The sequence below is a fragment of the Diabrotica undecimpunctata genome, chromosome 7 (assembly GCF_040954645.1).
Source record: "Diabrotica undecimpunctata isolate CICGRU chromosome 7, icDiaUnde3, whole genome shotgun sequence".
NCBI lineage: Eukaryota > Metazoa > Arthropoda > Insecta > Coleoptera > Chrysomelidae > Diabrotica > Diabrotica undecimpunctata.
This window is the reverse complement of record NC_092809.1, coordinates 125709821-125727619: the sequence shown is the minus strand read 5'-3', so window position 1 is coordinate 125727619 and position 17799 is coordinate 125709821. Positions and strand designations below refer to the sequence as shown.

At 34.7% G+C, this 17799-nt stretch overlaps 2 protein-coding genes across 2 annotated transcripts in view; one reads left to right on the top strand and one right to left on the bottom strand.

Annotated features, from left to right (window-relative positions):
• Positions 1–17799, bottom strand: part of BicC (protein bicaudal C) — a 635428-nt gene that overhangs the window by 558922 nt on the left and 58707 nt on the right. The window lies entirely within an intron of this gene.
• Positions 1–17799, top strand: part of LOC140446130 (protein bowel-like) — a 49070-nt gene that overhangs the window by 16564 nt on the left and 14707 nt on the right. Inside the window, exon 2 of the mRNA XM_072538661.1 lies at positions 13982–14811. Coding sequence (XP_072394762.1) covers positions 13988–14811 — 824 coding nt within the window. The 5' untranslated portion in view covers positions 13982–13987. The remainder of the gene's footprint in view (positions 1–13981; positions 14812–17799) is intronic.

Sequence of the window (17799 nt, the reverse complement as noted above, 5' to 3'; positions counted from 1 at the left end):
GAAATCGACGAGAGGACAGCATCTTCAAATATATAAGTCTCTGGATCTAGTCCTTCTTCTAGCAAAGCGTTCTTTAGTCGTTGGACTAACTCAGCCTTTTTTCCGGTAGAAGCTAATTCTCTGTCTTCGAGATGTCTTCTTAAATTAGTCACTGTCAGCTCATAAATCGTAGCCATCTTCACAATTTATTTTATATTCACTTGTATTATTATTATAAGTCTAATTTATGTTCGATCTCACTCTGACACCATTTGTTGTGAATTTATTAATTGTTATGTCTTTAATTTATAATGTCTTTACTAATTTATTATCTTGTTCCTACTTTAATTTATTAAAAGGCACGATAATTTATATAAGTTTATTTATCACTACATATACAATAATTTATTAGTAGGCGAGCGTAACAATAATATCACGAGCGCGAATCTTCTTTATTAACTGTCCCTTCCAAATAAAGTTCCGTTATTATATACCAGTGCCGTTATCTCGAATAGTCTAAAACCTTCGATGGCGAAACGGTAAAGGCAAACTGGATTTCCCTCGCATCGCTTCTGGAAGGTCGCTCAGGTAAATCGAGGCCTCTCGTAAACTCTACAACATATTAGATTAAAAACATGTTTTAAAGGTTAAAACTATGACTCATATTTTTACGTAACAGTATTTTTTTGCCCAGAATAGCCTTTGTTTCTTCATTATTCAGTTAGAAGTATTCATATTCGTTCAGTTAGAAGCTGTTTTTTTCTGTGGGCGCTTTGCCCGTCTACCATTCTCCAAAAGTGTTTTCAGAACAGTTGAGTCATGAATTACTACACCTGATGCTGCTAGACCTTGTTGGAGCTCGTGGCTTGTTTTTCTTGGGTCCAATTTGCTCTTTCGAAGTAAAAATCTTTTATCTGCTGGTGGCTTTTCTCTTTCTTCCGTATTTTCCTAACCTTTTCACATCCATTGGTCCCGTTTCTCGTTTACGCTTCAAAATCTTGCTTACTGCCCCCTGAGTCACTCCACATGTTCTTGTGATTTTTCTTTGTGACATAGAAATGTATTCACTTAACGTGATAATCTTTTCACGCTTCTTAGGCGTAATATCCATGATGGAATTAAACGAAACAAACTCGTTAACTACCGAAAACAACACAAACTAAGTGGGAAATGTCCTAAAGCACCCTCAAATAAAAGGTAGAGAAAAGTAAGGTTATGTTTTTTTCAATGTTTGGTCAGTTGTAAATGTGTGGACAGTGTTACCAACTGTGGATATTGAAAAATGTCACAATGATTCCATTAATTCGCACAATACTGTAATTACATATATATATATATATATATATATATATATATATATATATATATATATATATATATATATATATATATATTCAGGGATTCTACAGTATTCACTGCCTTCCCTCGCTCAACCGTTTCCATCTCTCTCTGTTGTTCCATTCTCCATCGTTTCGGCCTCTCTTACTCATGGCGTCGTCTACTTCGTTCCTCCAGGATTTTTGACCAACCACATATACCACATAATAAATGCAAATAGTTTTATTGACACATATTCAATTATAAAATCTCTTGGAAGTAAAAATTTGCTGTGGATAATAGAATCCATTTACTGTATTTACTTCCAAATAGTTTTATCACCGGATTATATGATAACCACTTTTTGTGTTCTGATTATTCCACGATTTTCGTGTTAAAACACATTTCTAGATTCAATAAAATTTTTTTGTTCTATTAAACTTATGCTCACATTCATATCTTTATGTATTTATTACAATAAGATAAAACCATTCGACTACTACATGCAACTATAAACTTATGTTAATTGTGAACTCGTATAGCAATTTACTTGTATAGCGATTGTTTAAAAGTAAATAATGATTTATAATAATGACAAAAATTAAGCAGTAGTTTATTTTTACATAAAAATAAATGGATATTTGTGACGCAATAAAAAGTAAGTGCGAAAGTTTTTATGTTGTTAATAAGTAAGACAATTTAGGTTAGGTTTATCTAGTTGATTCACTTTTCATTGCTTTAAATTCACACTGCCCCCTATATTTCCAGAGGCTCGTTAAGTAACTCTTTATGTACGTTTAAAGCTTTGCCAAGAGTTTATTTTAAAACGAAGTCCTTTGCAACTGGAGGTATTAACACTTGAAATTTTAAATTAATAAATGATTTTTTGTTCTTTATGTTTATAAATAAGGTTGTGTCAAATTTTTGAAGATTTTTTCTTCCCAAAGGGTCGCATGGTAACATGGGTATGGGACGATTTATTTGGATAATAGATATGTACGAGTACTATACAGAATGTTGTACAGTACAGAAAATTGGCTTACTTCGGCCACATCATGCGTTATAATAAATACCGACTTCTACAGTTGATTCTACAAGGCAAGATTGAGGGTAAGAGAGTCCCTGGACGTAGACGTATATCCTGACTAGGCAATCTTATGAAGTGGACTGGTCTAACGTCAACTGATCTATTTCGAGCTGCTTTGAATAGAATAAGATGGGTCAATGTAGTCGCCAACATCTCTAGAAGATAGGCACATTTAGAAAAAGACACAGAATGTAAATAAGTTTGGTAAAAAAATAATTGTTTGAAAGTTCTTTTGCAGGCTTGAAATTTAGTGCACAGCTATAAATATTGTTGTGTACATTTACTCCGCCATCTACACGTGGACCGTGAAGAATGGTTTAATAGCCATGCAATTAACTTTTGAGTTGCTTCGATGTAACGAATTTGCAGTGTCTATGTAATAATATGTATGTAATAAAAGCTGAGGAATGCGTTACAATTTATTTGTTTGCAGTTGGCAGCACGTAAAGCTCATGGTAAATGCAAATCCTTCGAAAAGCAAATTAAGCTAGTCAATATATTATCAAATATGATAATATTTAAGAAACTTTCTGTAATTTTGTTGAACATTTTGGCAACAAGCTGGTATGACGTTACTTTTTTTTCAATTGACTCATTCATTGCTAGCCCAAATGACGTTTGTCTCTTGAAATAAGTTCTGTTAATGATCGAGAAATATACTGAAACCAAAATGCTGCCTAATGGTATATCTGCTGAAATTTCATCGATTTTTGAAATCATAACCTTCAAATTTCTTGTTACAATATTTCTGTAGATATAATTCGACGGTATAAACATTGTTACCGTAATCCTTTTCGTAATTTTTGTATGCTTTGTTTAGTATTCATACAGATGATGTGAAGAAGAACTTGACATACCTGAGACAATCCTCAAATAACTAGAATAAAGTTATTCACAAATTGAGTCATCAAAAAGATTAATATTCTATATTGATCGACGTCGGTCCTGTGAAAATTCAGGTCTTGTTCTTCGTTCTATGAATACGTGCTCTGGTTTTATTGTATGTAGGGAATTCCACAGCGCAAAAAATCAAAGGAAAATGAGAACTTACAATTCTCATAACTGACTCGCTTCTGGGTGGAGTAATTCCGTGTAATATTGTCCAGTAACCGCAATGAATGATAGCGCATATTTTTGTGAAATCAAATTATGCGGCTAGACCATTGTTATAATAATATATTATATTTTAAACCTGTGTATACATATTCTGAACGTCCATCACTTAAAATAACTGTGAGTAATTAATTCTAGAGATTTAATATATTTACGAGGCTTATAAATCTCGCAGTTATAGTTAAATCCTTGACATAGCTCTCCAATTCTTCTTTCTCTATATAAAACTTTTCGGTTTTATTCAACAATTTTCTTCAAATTTTGAAAAATTTGCTAAATTCTCCCAGAAGAAACCAAGTGAATACTTCAGATTGTTTAACATTTGTTGTCCTCTAGAACCTAAACTAAATGCCGTATCCGCAAAAAACACAACGGCCCATCATATTGAAAGGCATTAGAGTGTTATAGCCTATAGTATTATCAACACGTTCAGCAAGGACAATCTTCTTCTTCTTCTTCTAATGGCGCTGCAACCCTATGTGGGTTTTGGCCTGTCTTACAACGTTCTTCCATTCTGCTCTGTCGGATACTTTCTTTCGCCACTGCCTGATGTTCATGGTTTTAATATCTTCCTCTTCATCGTCTATCCACCTTTTACGGGGCCTTCCTCTTGTCATATTTACTTGGGGTTTCCAATTCTGTATTACTTTGACAACTCGATTAGCTGACATTCTTTCTAAGTGGCCAAGCTAGTTTAGTCTTTGTGACTTTACAAATCTAACGATATCTGCGCTCTGCGTTAATTCATACAGCTCATAGTTCGTTGTTATTCTCCACAAACAATCGCTACAATGAGTTAGTCCAAATCCAGCAAGGACAATTTAATTGTTTATTTATATTCTAGTTACATTTTATTTCTTTTCAATGTGTACTCACCATTTTATTACATTAACTGTACCAATATTTTAGGATTGAGTTTAGATCAATCTTATAAGGGAGTGGAAGAAAGACAACATCTATTTTTTAGACTCTTATTTAGTAAAGTATTGTGAAATTTATACACCGACCCAAAAAAGGGAATAAGACAAACTGCAAGAACTACCGCTCTATCTTAGTTACCTGCGATCTCAGTAGATTATTCCGAAAAGTTATGAAAACCCTAGTCGAAACGAATATGAGCAACTTGAGCTCGAATAGCAAGCAGGATTTCGAGTTGGACGATCTTGCATCGACCATATCTACACTTTTCAGATCTGCGAAAACCCAAAGAACTTAACTGGTGTAGAACTGATGGCTGTCAGGAAAAAACTAACCTTTCAAGCGGTTCCTGGCTCCAAGACTACATTTAAATCAAGTACTTATTACGTATACAATCTCACGGGAATTCGGCAACAGAATGGCGATGTCATGGTTGATCTCTTCGCTAATTATTTTTCAGGTATTTGTGGATTTTCAGACTCTGGAACTTAGCATAAAGCACAAGAATAAATATTTGGAGAAATACATTGACGGCCTAGAAGAGATAATTAAAAGGAAAGAAGTTGTTTCATAAATGCCTAAACAACAGAACCAAAGAACTTAAGAAAAGAATATGTTACCCTCATACAACAAGTCAAGCCAAGAATAAGGCTCAAGAAAAACAAATACAGGGAGAGAGTGTGCAGTGACATAGATAACATAATAGGGTACCACAGATCAATGGAAGTATGGAAAAAACAGATAAAAGAAGTAAGAATATACGGATAAATAATTACACCAAAGAAGTGGACAAAGCATTACACAAAATTACTGCAGGAGAATAGACCGGAGTGACAATAATAACGAAGGAAGCCGAAATCACAGAGGAAGATATAACTAAAGCCTTAAAGAAAGCCAAAAACAACAAAGGACCAGGTCTTCAATAGCAGGAAAGTGTTCCACAGTTGTAAAAGAAAAATAGAACAACCATTATGGCGAAGAACAAGCTAGATTCCGAAAACCCAGATCATATGTAATATATTCATCATGAGACAAGTGATAGAAATAAACAAAGAGAAAAATATTGACATATATGACCTTTATCGACTTAAAAAGCATACGATAGCTTGCCCAGAAAATAACTATAGGAAGCAATGAGATGGATGCACATTAGAGAGAAATGGGTGAATATAACACAAAGACTGTATAAAGAAAAGGTGCTGATTTTTTACCATATATTGAACAAAGGTATGGCCAATGACAACAGCAATACGAAATAAAATAAAAACTGCTGAATTTGGCTTAAGAAGATGTCTACAAATCACCAAAGAGGATAGAATAGGAAATATGGTACAAAATGTAAGTAGAATGCTCAATACAAAAAAGTTAGAAAACAGAGCCCCGTAGAGGTACGGGCTTGTACAAAGAATGGCGGAGTACAGGTGGCCGAAAAGAATATTGGACTGGGATTCGCCGGGAAGGAAGGCCTGCTACAAGATGGAAAACGTACATAGGAAATGCTATAATCGGTATAAACTGACGCCGGTCACCTTCTCTTGGAGAATAGAGTGCTGTGGAGGACGAAAACAGCGGGCTCATGAGGAGAAAAAGCCGAAGAAGAAAGAACTTAGCATAAGTGATATTATTAAGAAGATAAGTGATAAGTGATTATTAAGAAGATAAGGGCAGAAAAAATAATAATTTCCAACTTTTTCCTATTACTTTTTCCTATAAGTACATCTCCTACTGTATAATTTTATTTTTCATTTTATTTAATCTCATTTTGTCTTTTTTAATCAGGTTCCACGTTATTGAGTTATTAAGATTTTCTGTTTCTTATGTTTTATATACTAAAACTGTTTCTTCGTGTAAAAATGTTAATAAATAAATAAAAATACTACATGACAATATTGTTGCTTTAGAAAACAATGACGATACTTTTATATTGTATCTTAATCAAATAGATTTTACGGTAACATTTTGAAAGACTTTGTAAACCTTAAATTAAATATAAAAGGATAATTTAGAAAGTAAGAGAAAGTTTAAAAACATCGTTGTTTTTCCTGGTGCTTTTTGACTTCTAAATTGTTTTTACACCTTTATTTACCTTCAAAGTGGTTTGTATTGCTTAATGATATTTCGGTTAAACGTGTTTATCTTTACGTGGTAAATATCAATGTAAAACATGCAAAAATATTGCAATTCTTTATAAAAACCCTTAAAATAAATGATAATTAATTAAAAAGTTAATAGAGTTAAAAGGTAAACTCCATTCGCTTAGCTCGGGCATATTTTGACAGATTCATTGTCGGAAACCTACAACACAACAATTCCTACTTTTCAGTATTAATAGCTAAAGTATCCTACTATTGCATACTACTTTGTTTAAAAAAAGAAGAATTATTCTAAAGAGTGGAAGTGTATACTAAACCATGGAGCAAAAAGACAAAAGAGGGAATCTAATCGTTATGAAAAGGAGATCAAAAAAGTGGCCTCTGATGGCGGACATATCCGGAAATGCGAATGCGCCAAATTTAAATTTCATGACACTTCACAATAATCATACAGTGGTGTAGGGGTTCTAATTTATCTATTTATTTGTTATATTACATAATATTAATATTACATAATAAACTCCATTCGCTTAGCTCGGGCATATTTTGACAGATTCATTGTCGGAAACCTACAACACAACAATTCCTACTTCTCAGTATTAATAGCTCAAGTATCCTGCTATTACAGACTTCTTTCTTTAAAAAAAGAAGAATTATTCTAAATAGTCGTAAGTGTATACTAAACCCATCAAATTTTGGGTAGTATATATTTAAAAAATATATATTTAGTTGTTATAATGTAACATATAACTATTTATTATATGGTGCAAATAAATATTGATTGTCGGTAATTCGCAAAGTTCTATTTTATTTACTATTTAGTTTGTTTACTATTAATATTGGCTATGAGTACGGGTGCTTGGTTGTATAGTAATTTCCAGCCACTTTTAGTCTGTCAAAAAGTAACTAACTTCGCAAAAAAATAATTACTAAATTCACTAGACAGTTCGGACTGGGATTAGCGAACCGAGTTTATGTACGTTTTTCGATGACGTTTTCAAATAGATTGATTAGTAAAACATCTTGGCAACACTATGAATTCGTTCCAAAATAATAATAAGTGTGCATGCAACGGTTTTTGAAAGAATAAACTTGACAGAGCTACATTGTTGCCGCGTAGTGTACGAGATCTGTCCCAAAAGTATCCGACTTTCGTTTATAACTTCGTAATTCTGCGGTTCTGAAACTGTTTTTGTGTGGCAATTTGATATGAAAATTATGCTATAACGAATTAGATACTTTCCGTTGGCACTTAGGTATACGGCATTTTGTAAAGAGTTACTTTATGAACGAAGATTGATACTCTTGGGACAGACTCTGTATTAAATAAACGTGGACATTCCAGACATACCATCTCTGAGATGCCCACGTTATGAACAGTAATAATGAACAAAAATAAAGGATATTTAGACAAAAGATATAGATTGCAAAAATTTTGTATTAAATTCAAATTCTCTATTACAACAGTTTGTTTTTGAGTTCATATCTAGTTGTTAATGTGGCATTGTTCATTTTGTACGTATATTGACACGCTTTAACGAATAGCTACAGTACATTCAACCAACGTACACCTCTAAACGATTAATGAAATTCGCAAAAAACCTTTCGCTGTAGTAGAAGGCACGGGAACTGCACTGGAGTTCTCCATAATCTTTTTAATTACTTAATTTGTTTAGAATATTTTTGCCTGTATTATGAGTTAGAGTTAATTTGTATAAAATGAGGAGCAAAAATTCAAATGGAATTTTAAATATTATTGTTTATTTGGCTAATAATTAATGTATAAGTATAATGGTTAACGTGCTGTACAATTATTTTGTCTCTCTCTCTTGTCGTTTCCTCATTGCTAAGGATCGTGATTTCCTACAATGCGGGCTGTCAATTCTCTCCATCTCTTGCGATTTTGGGCTGCTCTCATGGACTCGGAAAACGTCTCTCCAGTGGCTTTCTGTACTTAATCTGACCATCGGATAGGTGAGCGTCCTCTGCCTTTACGTCCTTCTACGTTTCCGCACACAATTAGTCTTTCTAAGTTGTCATTGTCTCTTCTCGCAATGTGGCCGAAAAACTTTAAAACATTTGCAAGACACTGAGAGGAGAGTCTGGTCTGAATGTTTAGCTCTTCGAGAATCGACTGATTGGATCTGTGCTCTGTCCACGAGACGCGTAGCATTCGTCTCCAGCACCACATTTCGAATGCGTCAATCCTTTTCCTATCCTCTGATTTTATTGTCCATGTTTCGGCACCGTAACTGAAGATTGAAAAAATGAGTGTCCGTACCAGTCTCATTTTGAGTTTTTTGGATAAAGAGCGGTCCTTCCATATTTTTGACAGTCGACTCATCGCGTTCTTGGCCATCCCTATTCTTCTGCGAATTTCCGTATGGGAGGAGGCTGCATTGCTTAAGGAAGATCCTAGATACGTGAACTCGTCTACTTTCTCGAATTGATTTAGGGCGCCTGTTGTTTGGAGGATATTCGCGTGGTCCACAATCATGATTTTTATTTTCTGATTATTAATCTTACTTACTGATTATTTAAATTTATAAATCATCATCGTCGTCATTAAATTCACTACCGCTATCTTCTTTTTCTTCTTCTCGTAGCACTACAACCCAAGGTGAGTTTTGGCTGACTGCACAACTTGCTTCCATCTTGAACGGTCGTCCATAATAGTTGGGTCAGTGGGTAGCCCCATTGTTCTTAGATCTGACCATATATTGTCTCTCCATCGCATTCGTGGACGTCCTAAGGACCTTCTTCCTGTGGGGGCTTCCTTCCATATTAACTTGGCGAGGCGGTTATTAGGGAGACTATGGACATGGCCAGCCCATCTAAGACGTTGGGATTTAATCTCTTGGACTATATCGCTCACTCTATACATCTGCTTGACCTCAGCATTTGTTCTCATTCGGTATTGGTTGCTATTAATGTCGTAATAAGGCCCAAAGATTCTTCTGAGGATTTTCCTCTCAACACATCTAAGCTTTATTTCAGTTTCTTTGGTCAGGGTCCACGTCTTACACCCATACATGAGCACCGGTCTAATCACCGTTTTATATATTCTAATCTTTGATGTTCGTAACCTGAATTCTTCCTTTAATCTCTTCTGCGATATCGTTATCTGCAGTGATTGTTGCTCCGAGATATTTAAAACTCTCTACTCTTTCAAAGTTATATGGGTCTATTGTAACATTTTGCCGCCCTATTCTATCTCGTCCCTTCTGTCTGTTGATGCACATGTATTTGGTTTTCTCTTTGTTTACTCTTAAACCAGTTTTCTTTGCCTCTACCTCTAATTATTAAAAGTCTCCTTCACATTGGCGACTGTGTTTCCCAAAATGTCAATGTCATCTGCGTATGCTAGTAGTAATTTTGGTCCATTTACTGTCAGTAATTCTGTTTTGAGTTGTGCTTCTCTTACTACTTTCTCCAGGATGATATTAAGGAGAGGAGAGGTGACAGCGCATCTCCTTGCTTCAGGCCACTACTCTGGATCTACAGCTATTCACACATAACTTTACAAGCTGGATAAGTTTTTTTGGAACTGAAAGTTCTGCCATTGCATTCCACATCTAATCCCTTTTAATGCTGTAGTACGCTTGCCGGAAACCTATAAAGAGATTATGGATAGTTCTATTGAATTCCCATCCTTTTTCAAGCAGCTGCCTTAGAGTAAAGATCTGATCTATGGTCGATCTATGTTTTCTGAAGCCGGTTTGGTATTCCCCCATGAAATTTTCTACAAACGGTATCAGCCTACTTAATAGGATGTTCTATAAGATTTTATATGCCGTATTAAGTAGGGAGATGCCTCTATAATTAGAGCACTTGGTTTTGTCTCCCTTTTTATGGATGGGGATTATTACACTTTCGTGCCATTTTGTTGGTATTTTCTCTTCGTTCCATATAAGTGTTATTAGTTTGTGTATTTGTCTAGGAAGAGTTTCTCCTCGCTACTACCACTACCATTATGTAAATCTATAATCACTGGATTAATTTCACTAATTTTATTTTCCCGGATCCACCACTCTTCATATAAATTTTTCACATTTATTTACAGTTTTGGCCATATTTCTGGAGTTTTAAGAGCATCTTGCCACATTTCCCTAACTGCATCGTCACTGTATCCACTGCATCCAACGTGATTATCATAATACGTTTTACATATACCCCTGATGTGTTCGATGGGATTAAACTGGCAGTGATATCGCGACGGTAACCGTAATACTTGATGTCCATAACCTAATACAATTTGGTCGACTATATAAACTGTTGTATTTTCATTACGTTTCGAAATTTTCAGTAACTCTGATTTGAAGTCGTATTCCGAAAAATTGATATTATTTTTAACTAACCAATTTTTTAGGCTCGGTACGTTCCACGACTGTTTTGGTTCTTTCTCTAAAATCTCCGAATGGTAAGGTGCATTATCTAAAATTATAACTGATGGTTCACTCAGACTAGGTAACAGTTTCTCCTCAAGATGTGTCTTTTGTCTTCGCTATCTGTGTGTTGTATTGATTTTATGCTGTCGTCTTGCCAAATTCTTTTAATTCCACCTTTTGCAAATATCCATGTCTCATCTAAGTATACGAATGTTGCATTTTCAGATTTAAGTCTAGTATATTCTCTCAAAAATTTAATTCTTTTGTGAACCACCCTACTCCTTTCGCACAAAAGTAACCGATTATTTTCTTTTTTGAATTTAAATCCTAAATATCTCAACACTCTCCAAAGGCTAGTCCTCTTAATTTCAAAAACTTGTCTTTCTCTTATTTTGGCCAGTAAAGTATCTAAACTTACATGTTGATTGTTTTCACGCATTTGATACAAAATATTGCGAATATCAAATTTTTCTCCATCAGGTAATTCAATGCTCTTAGAATGTTTACAAGTTGTTTTCTTGTCTTCGTGACTCAGCTACAGTAAGATCTTCTTGAGAATCTCTGACAGTCTTCATTACAGTTTTTAGCTTACTTTCACTTTTCCCGAGCGTGTCACAAATGCGTTGATTTATACATAATAATGACTTTAAAAGTCCACCATTGTCTCTTTCCATGGTAAAGTATTTATGCACATTTGCAATTAATTCATCAATATCCAACTTACGTCTAGGCATAATGGTCACTTGAAAATACACGTTTGAATTACAATATACTGAGTTCGGATCTATGACACAAACTTTCTAACTGTTGTGCTTGAGAGGTAAAATATAATATAACCGCTCACAAAGATTCTAAACACATTAAGCAAATTGTCCTAATGATCATTAGGAATGCGGATTGTAATTTAATTATGTTTGATAAAAAGTTTAGAAAGGGTTGGAAACCGTAAATAAACAAATTAAAATTTTTCCCACAATTATTTTTTTTTATTACAAGTATTTTCATTTGAAAATTAAAAGTTAAATATATCTACCAAAACCCTAACTGTAATCCGTAATCGCAGACGTCTCAAAAACGGTACACTCTAACAGACATATGGTCAATCTAACCACCACTATTTAAATTGACAAAATGTTCTAAATTACTACGAAGTATTTTTTGACAAAAATTAAAAGTGATATTTTAGTACTTTGTATATCTACTTTGAATATAAATTATCCTCAGCACGGTTGTATTTGTTTCAGAAAAAAATTATTATATAAAAAATGATATAAAAAAACAAGATGAAAGAAATTTACGTTAAATGACAGAATGCAAAAATACTATTTATTAAACAAATATGCAAAACTATGAACAACGGGTTAATGACAAATCTTCTTCTTTAAGTGCCATCTCCGCGATGAAGGTTGGCAATCGTCATGGCTATTCTGATCTTCGAGGCAGCTGCTCTGAACAAATGCCCTGAGCTGCAACCAAACCACTCTCTCAGGTTCTTCAAGCAGGAAACGCGTCTTCTTCCTACGCTTCTCCTACCCTCTACTTTTCCTTGAATTATGAGTCTCAAGATGTTGTATCTTTCGCCTCTCATCACATCCCTCTCTCTGCCTATTCTCCTTAACACTTCTGTATTCGTGACTCTATCTACCCATGGAATCCTTAACAATCTTCTAAATGTCCTCATTTCAAACGCTTTAAGTCGATTTATTGTATTCCGGTTTAATGTCCATGATTCAGCTCCATAGTAGAGTACACTGTGTACATAGCATTTAATTAGCCTTATTCTGAGGGCCAATGTCAGATCTTTGCTGCATAAAATCTTTTTCATTTTCACGAAGTTGGCACGTGCTTTTTCAATTCTGACTCTTATTTCTGCAGTATAATCGTTATTTTCTGTGATTATCGTTCCCAAGTAAATATATTTTTTTACTCTCTCAATCTGCTGGCCGCCTACCGTTAATTTTTCGTTTGTATTGTTGTTCTTGCTAATTTTCATGAATTTGGCTTTTTTGATGTTAAGAGAGAGTCCGTATTCTCCACTATATCTTAATATTTTGTTCATTATTCTTTCTAAGTCTTCCAAGTTGTCGGCTATTATGACTGTATCGTCGTCATACCTAATGTTGTTAATTAAACTTCCGTTCACTTTTATGCCGACTGTCTCGTTTACCAAAGCTTCTTGTATGATTTCTTCAGAATAAGCATTAAACAATAACGGCGACAGTATGCAACCTTGCCTGACCCCTCTCCTTATCTCCACTTCTTCTGACACTTCTCTTCAAATTTTCACATTTGATCGTTGGCTGTAGTATAGATTTGATACCAATATCAATGACACATATATTTACTTTATACCCAAAATTTAGCAGTGTTAAACATTATGGAGAACTCCAGTGCAGTTTGCCGTGCCTTTTACTAAGACGAAAGGTGGTCTGCGAATTCCATTAATCGTTTAGAGGTGTGAGTTGGTTGAATGTACTGTATCTTCTGAAACTGCTTTCTTGTGGCAGGCGTGTAAGTTAAATGTGATGTTTATATGGGATTAAGCCATAATTTATTGTAATAACAACTACATTTTTAACTAAACAAAGTTTGACGTTTCGATTTCAACTCCGGAAACCGTTTTCAAAAAGATTTTTTTTTAATTCTAGGAAATGTATAAAATAGGAAATATATTTTAAAATAATCTTTTTGAAAACGATTTCCAAAGTGGAAACCAAAACGTCAAACTTTGTTTAGTTAAAAATATAATTGTCATTACACTAAATTATAGTTGTCTTGTTCCATCCATTTTAGTATTTCTGTTTAATCCTGGATTTATTATAAATTCAATATTTTCTTTCTTATTCGACTAACAAGATATATAGCTTTTGTTTTTTCCATTTATTTTATCAGCCGATTCTAACTGCCTCTCCACTATATATATTTTTTCATTTTCTAATGAGTTCAGTGTTGTATTTAAATAATCCAACATCTCATAGCTTTCCTAAATATTTAAATATAATAGTCCTTGCTTTACAACTTTCTTAATATCAATCTAAATCGTTATATTATTAATATGTATATTACAAACTCTTCTTTTCTTACAGATTACGATGCCTGAGACAGCAACCAGTTCTCCCGTAGAGGAGCGTCCTCTGTCGTTGGCTCGTCACGACTTCTCGCTCCCTTCTTCGGGAAGCAGTAATCGATCCTCTTCCGCCAGCCGATATGAAGGCCAGCTCGGATATCAGCAAGTACCATTACAAAGCACCATGAGCCACCATAGGGAAAGTTCCGCTTTTGTGCCGGTTGTCCCTTCACGAAATATGCATCAAATGATGTATTCGGGCGAAATGCATCCCCTACTCGGATCGGAACTAATTCGAGAAAGCAGAGATCGATCTGAAGGAAAATCTGCAGAAAACGGTGCTTCTGCATCTGGTTTTCCTAGTGTTAGGAAAACCTCCTCGTCCGGATTTGATTTGATGGCTATCATGGCAGATAAGCGTAAAGAATTACAATTCCGAGAAGAAGCAGTATGTGTAGCAGCAGCACATGCTGCTGCTCTAATGCTTCCTCACCGACCTAGACCCCCTGCTGGTTTATTGGAAGCATCTGGCAGTGCGCAAAACCATTCGTATCCCGGATTTTTACCTACGTCACCAGCCGGTCCGGCTTCTTTTACATTTCCAGGAGGTAGCACTCTGTTCCCTCCGGGACCTCCGCAGATGCATGCTCACTTAGACAGGAGGCTACTACGAGCACCCGGTCGGGCTTCGCGACCTAAAAAACAATTTATATGCAAGTATTGTAATAGACAGTTTACTAAGAGTTACAACTTGTTGATTCACGAACGTACTCACACTGACGAACGGCCGTATTCTTGTGATATTTGCGGTAAGGCATTCAGAAGACAGGATCACTTGAGAGATCACAGGTTAGTACTTTTTATTTTAAATTTAAGAAGTTATTAATTTTGAATAAAATAAACAGACATTTCATGAGAAAAGACAATACTTAACAAGCAAAATCAAACTTTATTGCCAACGGGCACTCTAACTATTGTAGCATTTTTAAATTCTTTGGTATATATTGAAATCCCCTCGTATATGTTAAATCATCGAAAAAGTATTTTTAATCCATTTTGCGTCAACGAGTTGATATAAGCAAATTTTACAGTTTGTTTAAATTTATCACAGACGCATATTCTTTGGTATTTTTCTGTGATCGAAGCCGCTTAATATTCTGCGTTTCAAAAAAATATTCTCGTTTATATGTTTTGTTTATACCAAGCTAAGCGAATGATTTTTAAGAATTTACCTACTCTCGGTAAGGCCGGTCGCTGTTAAAGGCGTGTTTAGTTTTACTGGAGTCCGAATGTAGCATCAAAGTCGTAGTTTTTTCGTTTTCGCCCTTTTTCATGGGAAAATGTGTAGTGTTGTATCAGTTAATTGTGCAGTATGTGTAGTTATAGAGATTTGGAAGATGGGCCATTCAAAGCAGATGGGTTTAGTTTAGTCGGAAAAACCAGCAAAATTTGTTAAAAAAAAGTGATTTATACTCAAAGTAATGTGTCAGTTCTGGTAGGAGTAATCACTGTTTTGTTGTATGCCGTATCTCATCTGAGTTCATGTTCCATTGTTGAGTTTTTAAGGAGACAAGTTGCGTGGCAGTGAATCTTAAGTTCCAAGCTCAGAAATGTAAAGTAAAGCAATTTTAGTGAAATCCAAGAAGGAAGAGCCTTTTTCTTTCATCCAGCAGGAAGTTTTCTCAAAGCGGCGTCCCATTTTAAATAGCTAGAGGACCTTCTTGTGTTTTGTTTTGCCATTTGTCCAGGAGATTCATGTAAGTACCCTCTTTTTGTTTCATTTTTGTAGTTGCCCCAATCCAACCCTCTTGCCATTCACTTATCCACGACCCAGTTTCTCCAAATAAACCCTGAGCGCCGTTCGCGCATAAGTTTCGTTTATTTTGCTTGCTCTATCTCTAGCTCCGTAATTTCTGTCCCCAATTTTCAACCCCCTTAATAATACCCTATGTGGTAGGCAAAAATATTCGTTACACTATAATAAAAGGAACGATCAATTAGAATAGTAACAGTTTACATACCAATTCCCGAGTAAAAAAACCTAATTAATCGACAAATGTGGCTTGGATACACTTGGATACACACAACATCCAACGACGTTAGAATAATTTCTCATAGGAACTGTTATCAAAAGAATGTATTTTGACTCTAGAAATCTTTGCCTGTATTGCGCTGTACTTTGCTCCTTAATTTTACATATGTACACAGATCGTTGAGTTAAACATTACAAGAGACGTCATGGTGTAATCTATTTGGACTAGAAGACCAGAAATCATAATTTCTCTGTATATTCTGTGTTTTGCTGATCATTCCTATGGCTGCATGAATAGAGTATGGACAGTTTTTTTTATTGAAGGATGTTTTTAATTTAAAACATATTGATGCTTTCTGTAACCTGGATGAGAGCATGTATTATTATGCATTATGTGAACCGATATAGGTTCATTGTCGTCATCATCAACAGTATATTGATATCCTTGCATATTATGGAGTGGAGCACTCAGTTTTGTCAGCGCAGCTAAAACAGATTCGTCTTAGAGCATTTATCCCTAACGCTTAATGCATCTGGCTATCAGGCTCTCTTAAAGGATAATATTTTGATGTACCTACATAGGATAACTAAAATAAATGATACTGGAGCTTGACGTTCTGGATATAATTTTGCAGTACATATACTGCATAGAAAACATTTTAAAGATATAATTGCTGCAATAAGAATTAAACGCTGCAGTTCATAGAACATGGGCATCCAAAGCAAGTACTCTGCACCACGTGTTGTATAGACGAAACCTAAAGAAACTAGTCGAAAAGCTAGATTAAGATTAAGATGGTGGGATGGTGTAGATATGATACGAGGAAAATCGGTGTGCCAACTTACATTAAGCTGTTAGGAAATAAAACTAAAATATTGTTTTAAATAGGATTTTCATAGAATTGTTATACCTCCTTATTCTTCTGGCTAATTTTCCGTCTATTTATTTTAAGAGCCGAGCCGTCTTTGTAATATTTCTTTATTAAATTAAATAAATGATTTCTACACATCTTTAAAAAGAATCATAGTCATAGTTCGTTAATATGTGTTCATTTATGTCCAAAGAGTTCTCCAAATTTGGCCTATGTGGGTAAAAGTAAATATTTACATAATAAATTCCGACTGGTGTGGTATACACTGTGCACGTTTTACTTTTACGAATGAACTAGACGGCGGACTTACCTCTCGCTCTTAGTCACACGTTAGCAAAGGAAGGCGGATTTACTATAATTATTATGGGCATGGTCGTACCCGGTCACGACTTTTGTGTTCGATATGAAGTACTTCTTGTACTCTTGGTGGTAAAATGTTAATTATATTTTTATATTTGTCGCTCGGGTAGTTACAGTGTTTGCTATATTATGACCGCTTTAGTATATTGCCAAATATTTAAAATTAAAACTGTTAAGTACTAGTATCTTGTATTTTATTATGTACATTAATAAAGTTTCACAAGGAGTGGTTAATTAAAAGGGTTAAGTAATCTGTGCCGACAGAATAACTGACATGTTATATTTGATAGACACACACATCTTATCACACAAGAATATAGTTTTTCCTCATAACACGAATTTGGCAGTTGTTAGCAGAAAACATGATAATGTCATCAAAATTGAGTGCGCAACAGAAGAAACGAAGTTCACAGAATTCAATGCATTCATTGTTTTGTTAATGAAAAAGCTGTATTCAAGGTAGGTACTACGTTTGCTCACAGTCGATCAAAACAACAACGCGTCGACGATTCAAAGCGCCGTTTGCAAATTTTTCAGCTTAACCAACAGGAATTTTCGCGTGTCGATATAATA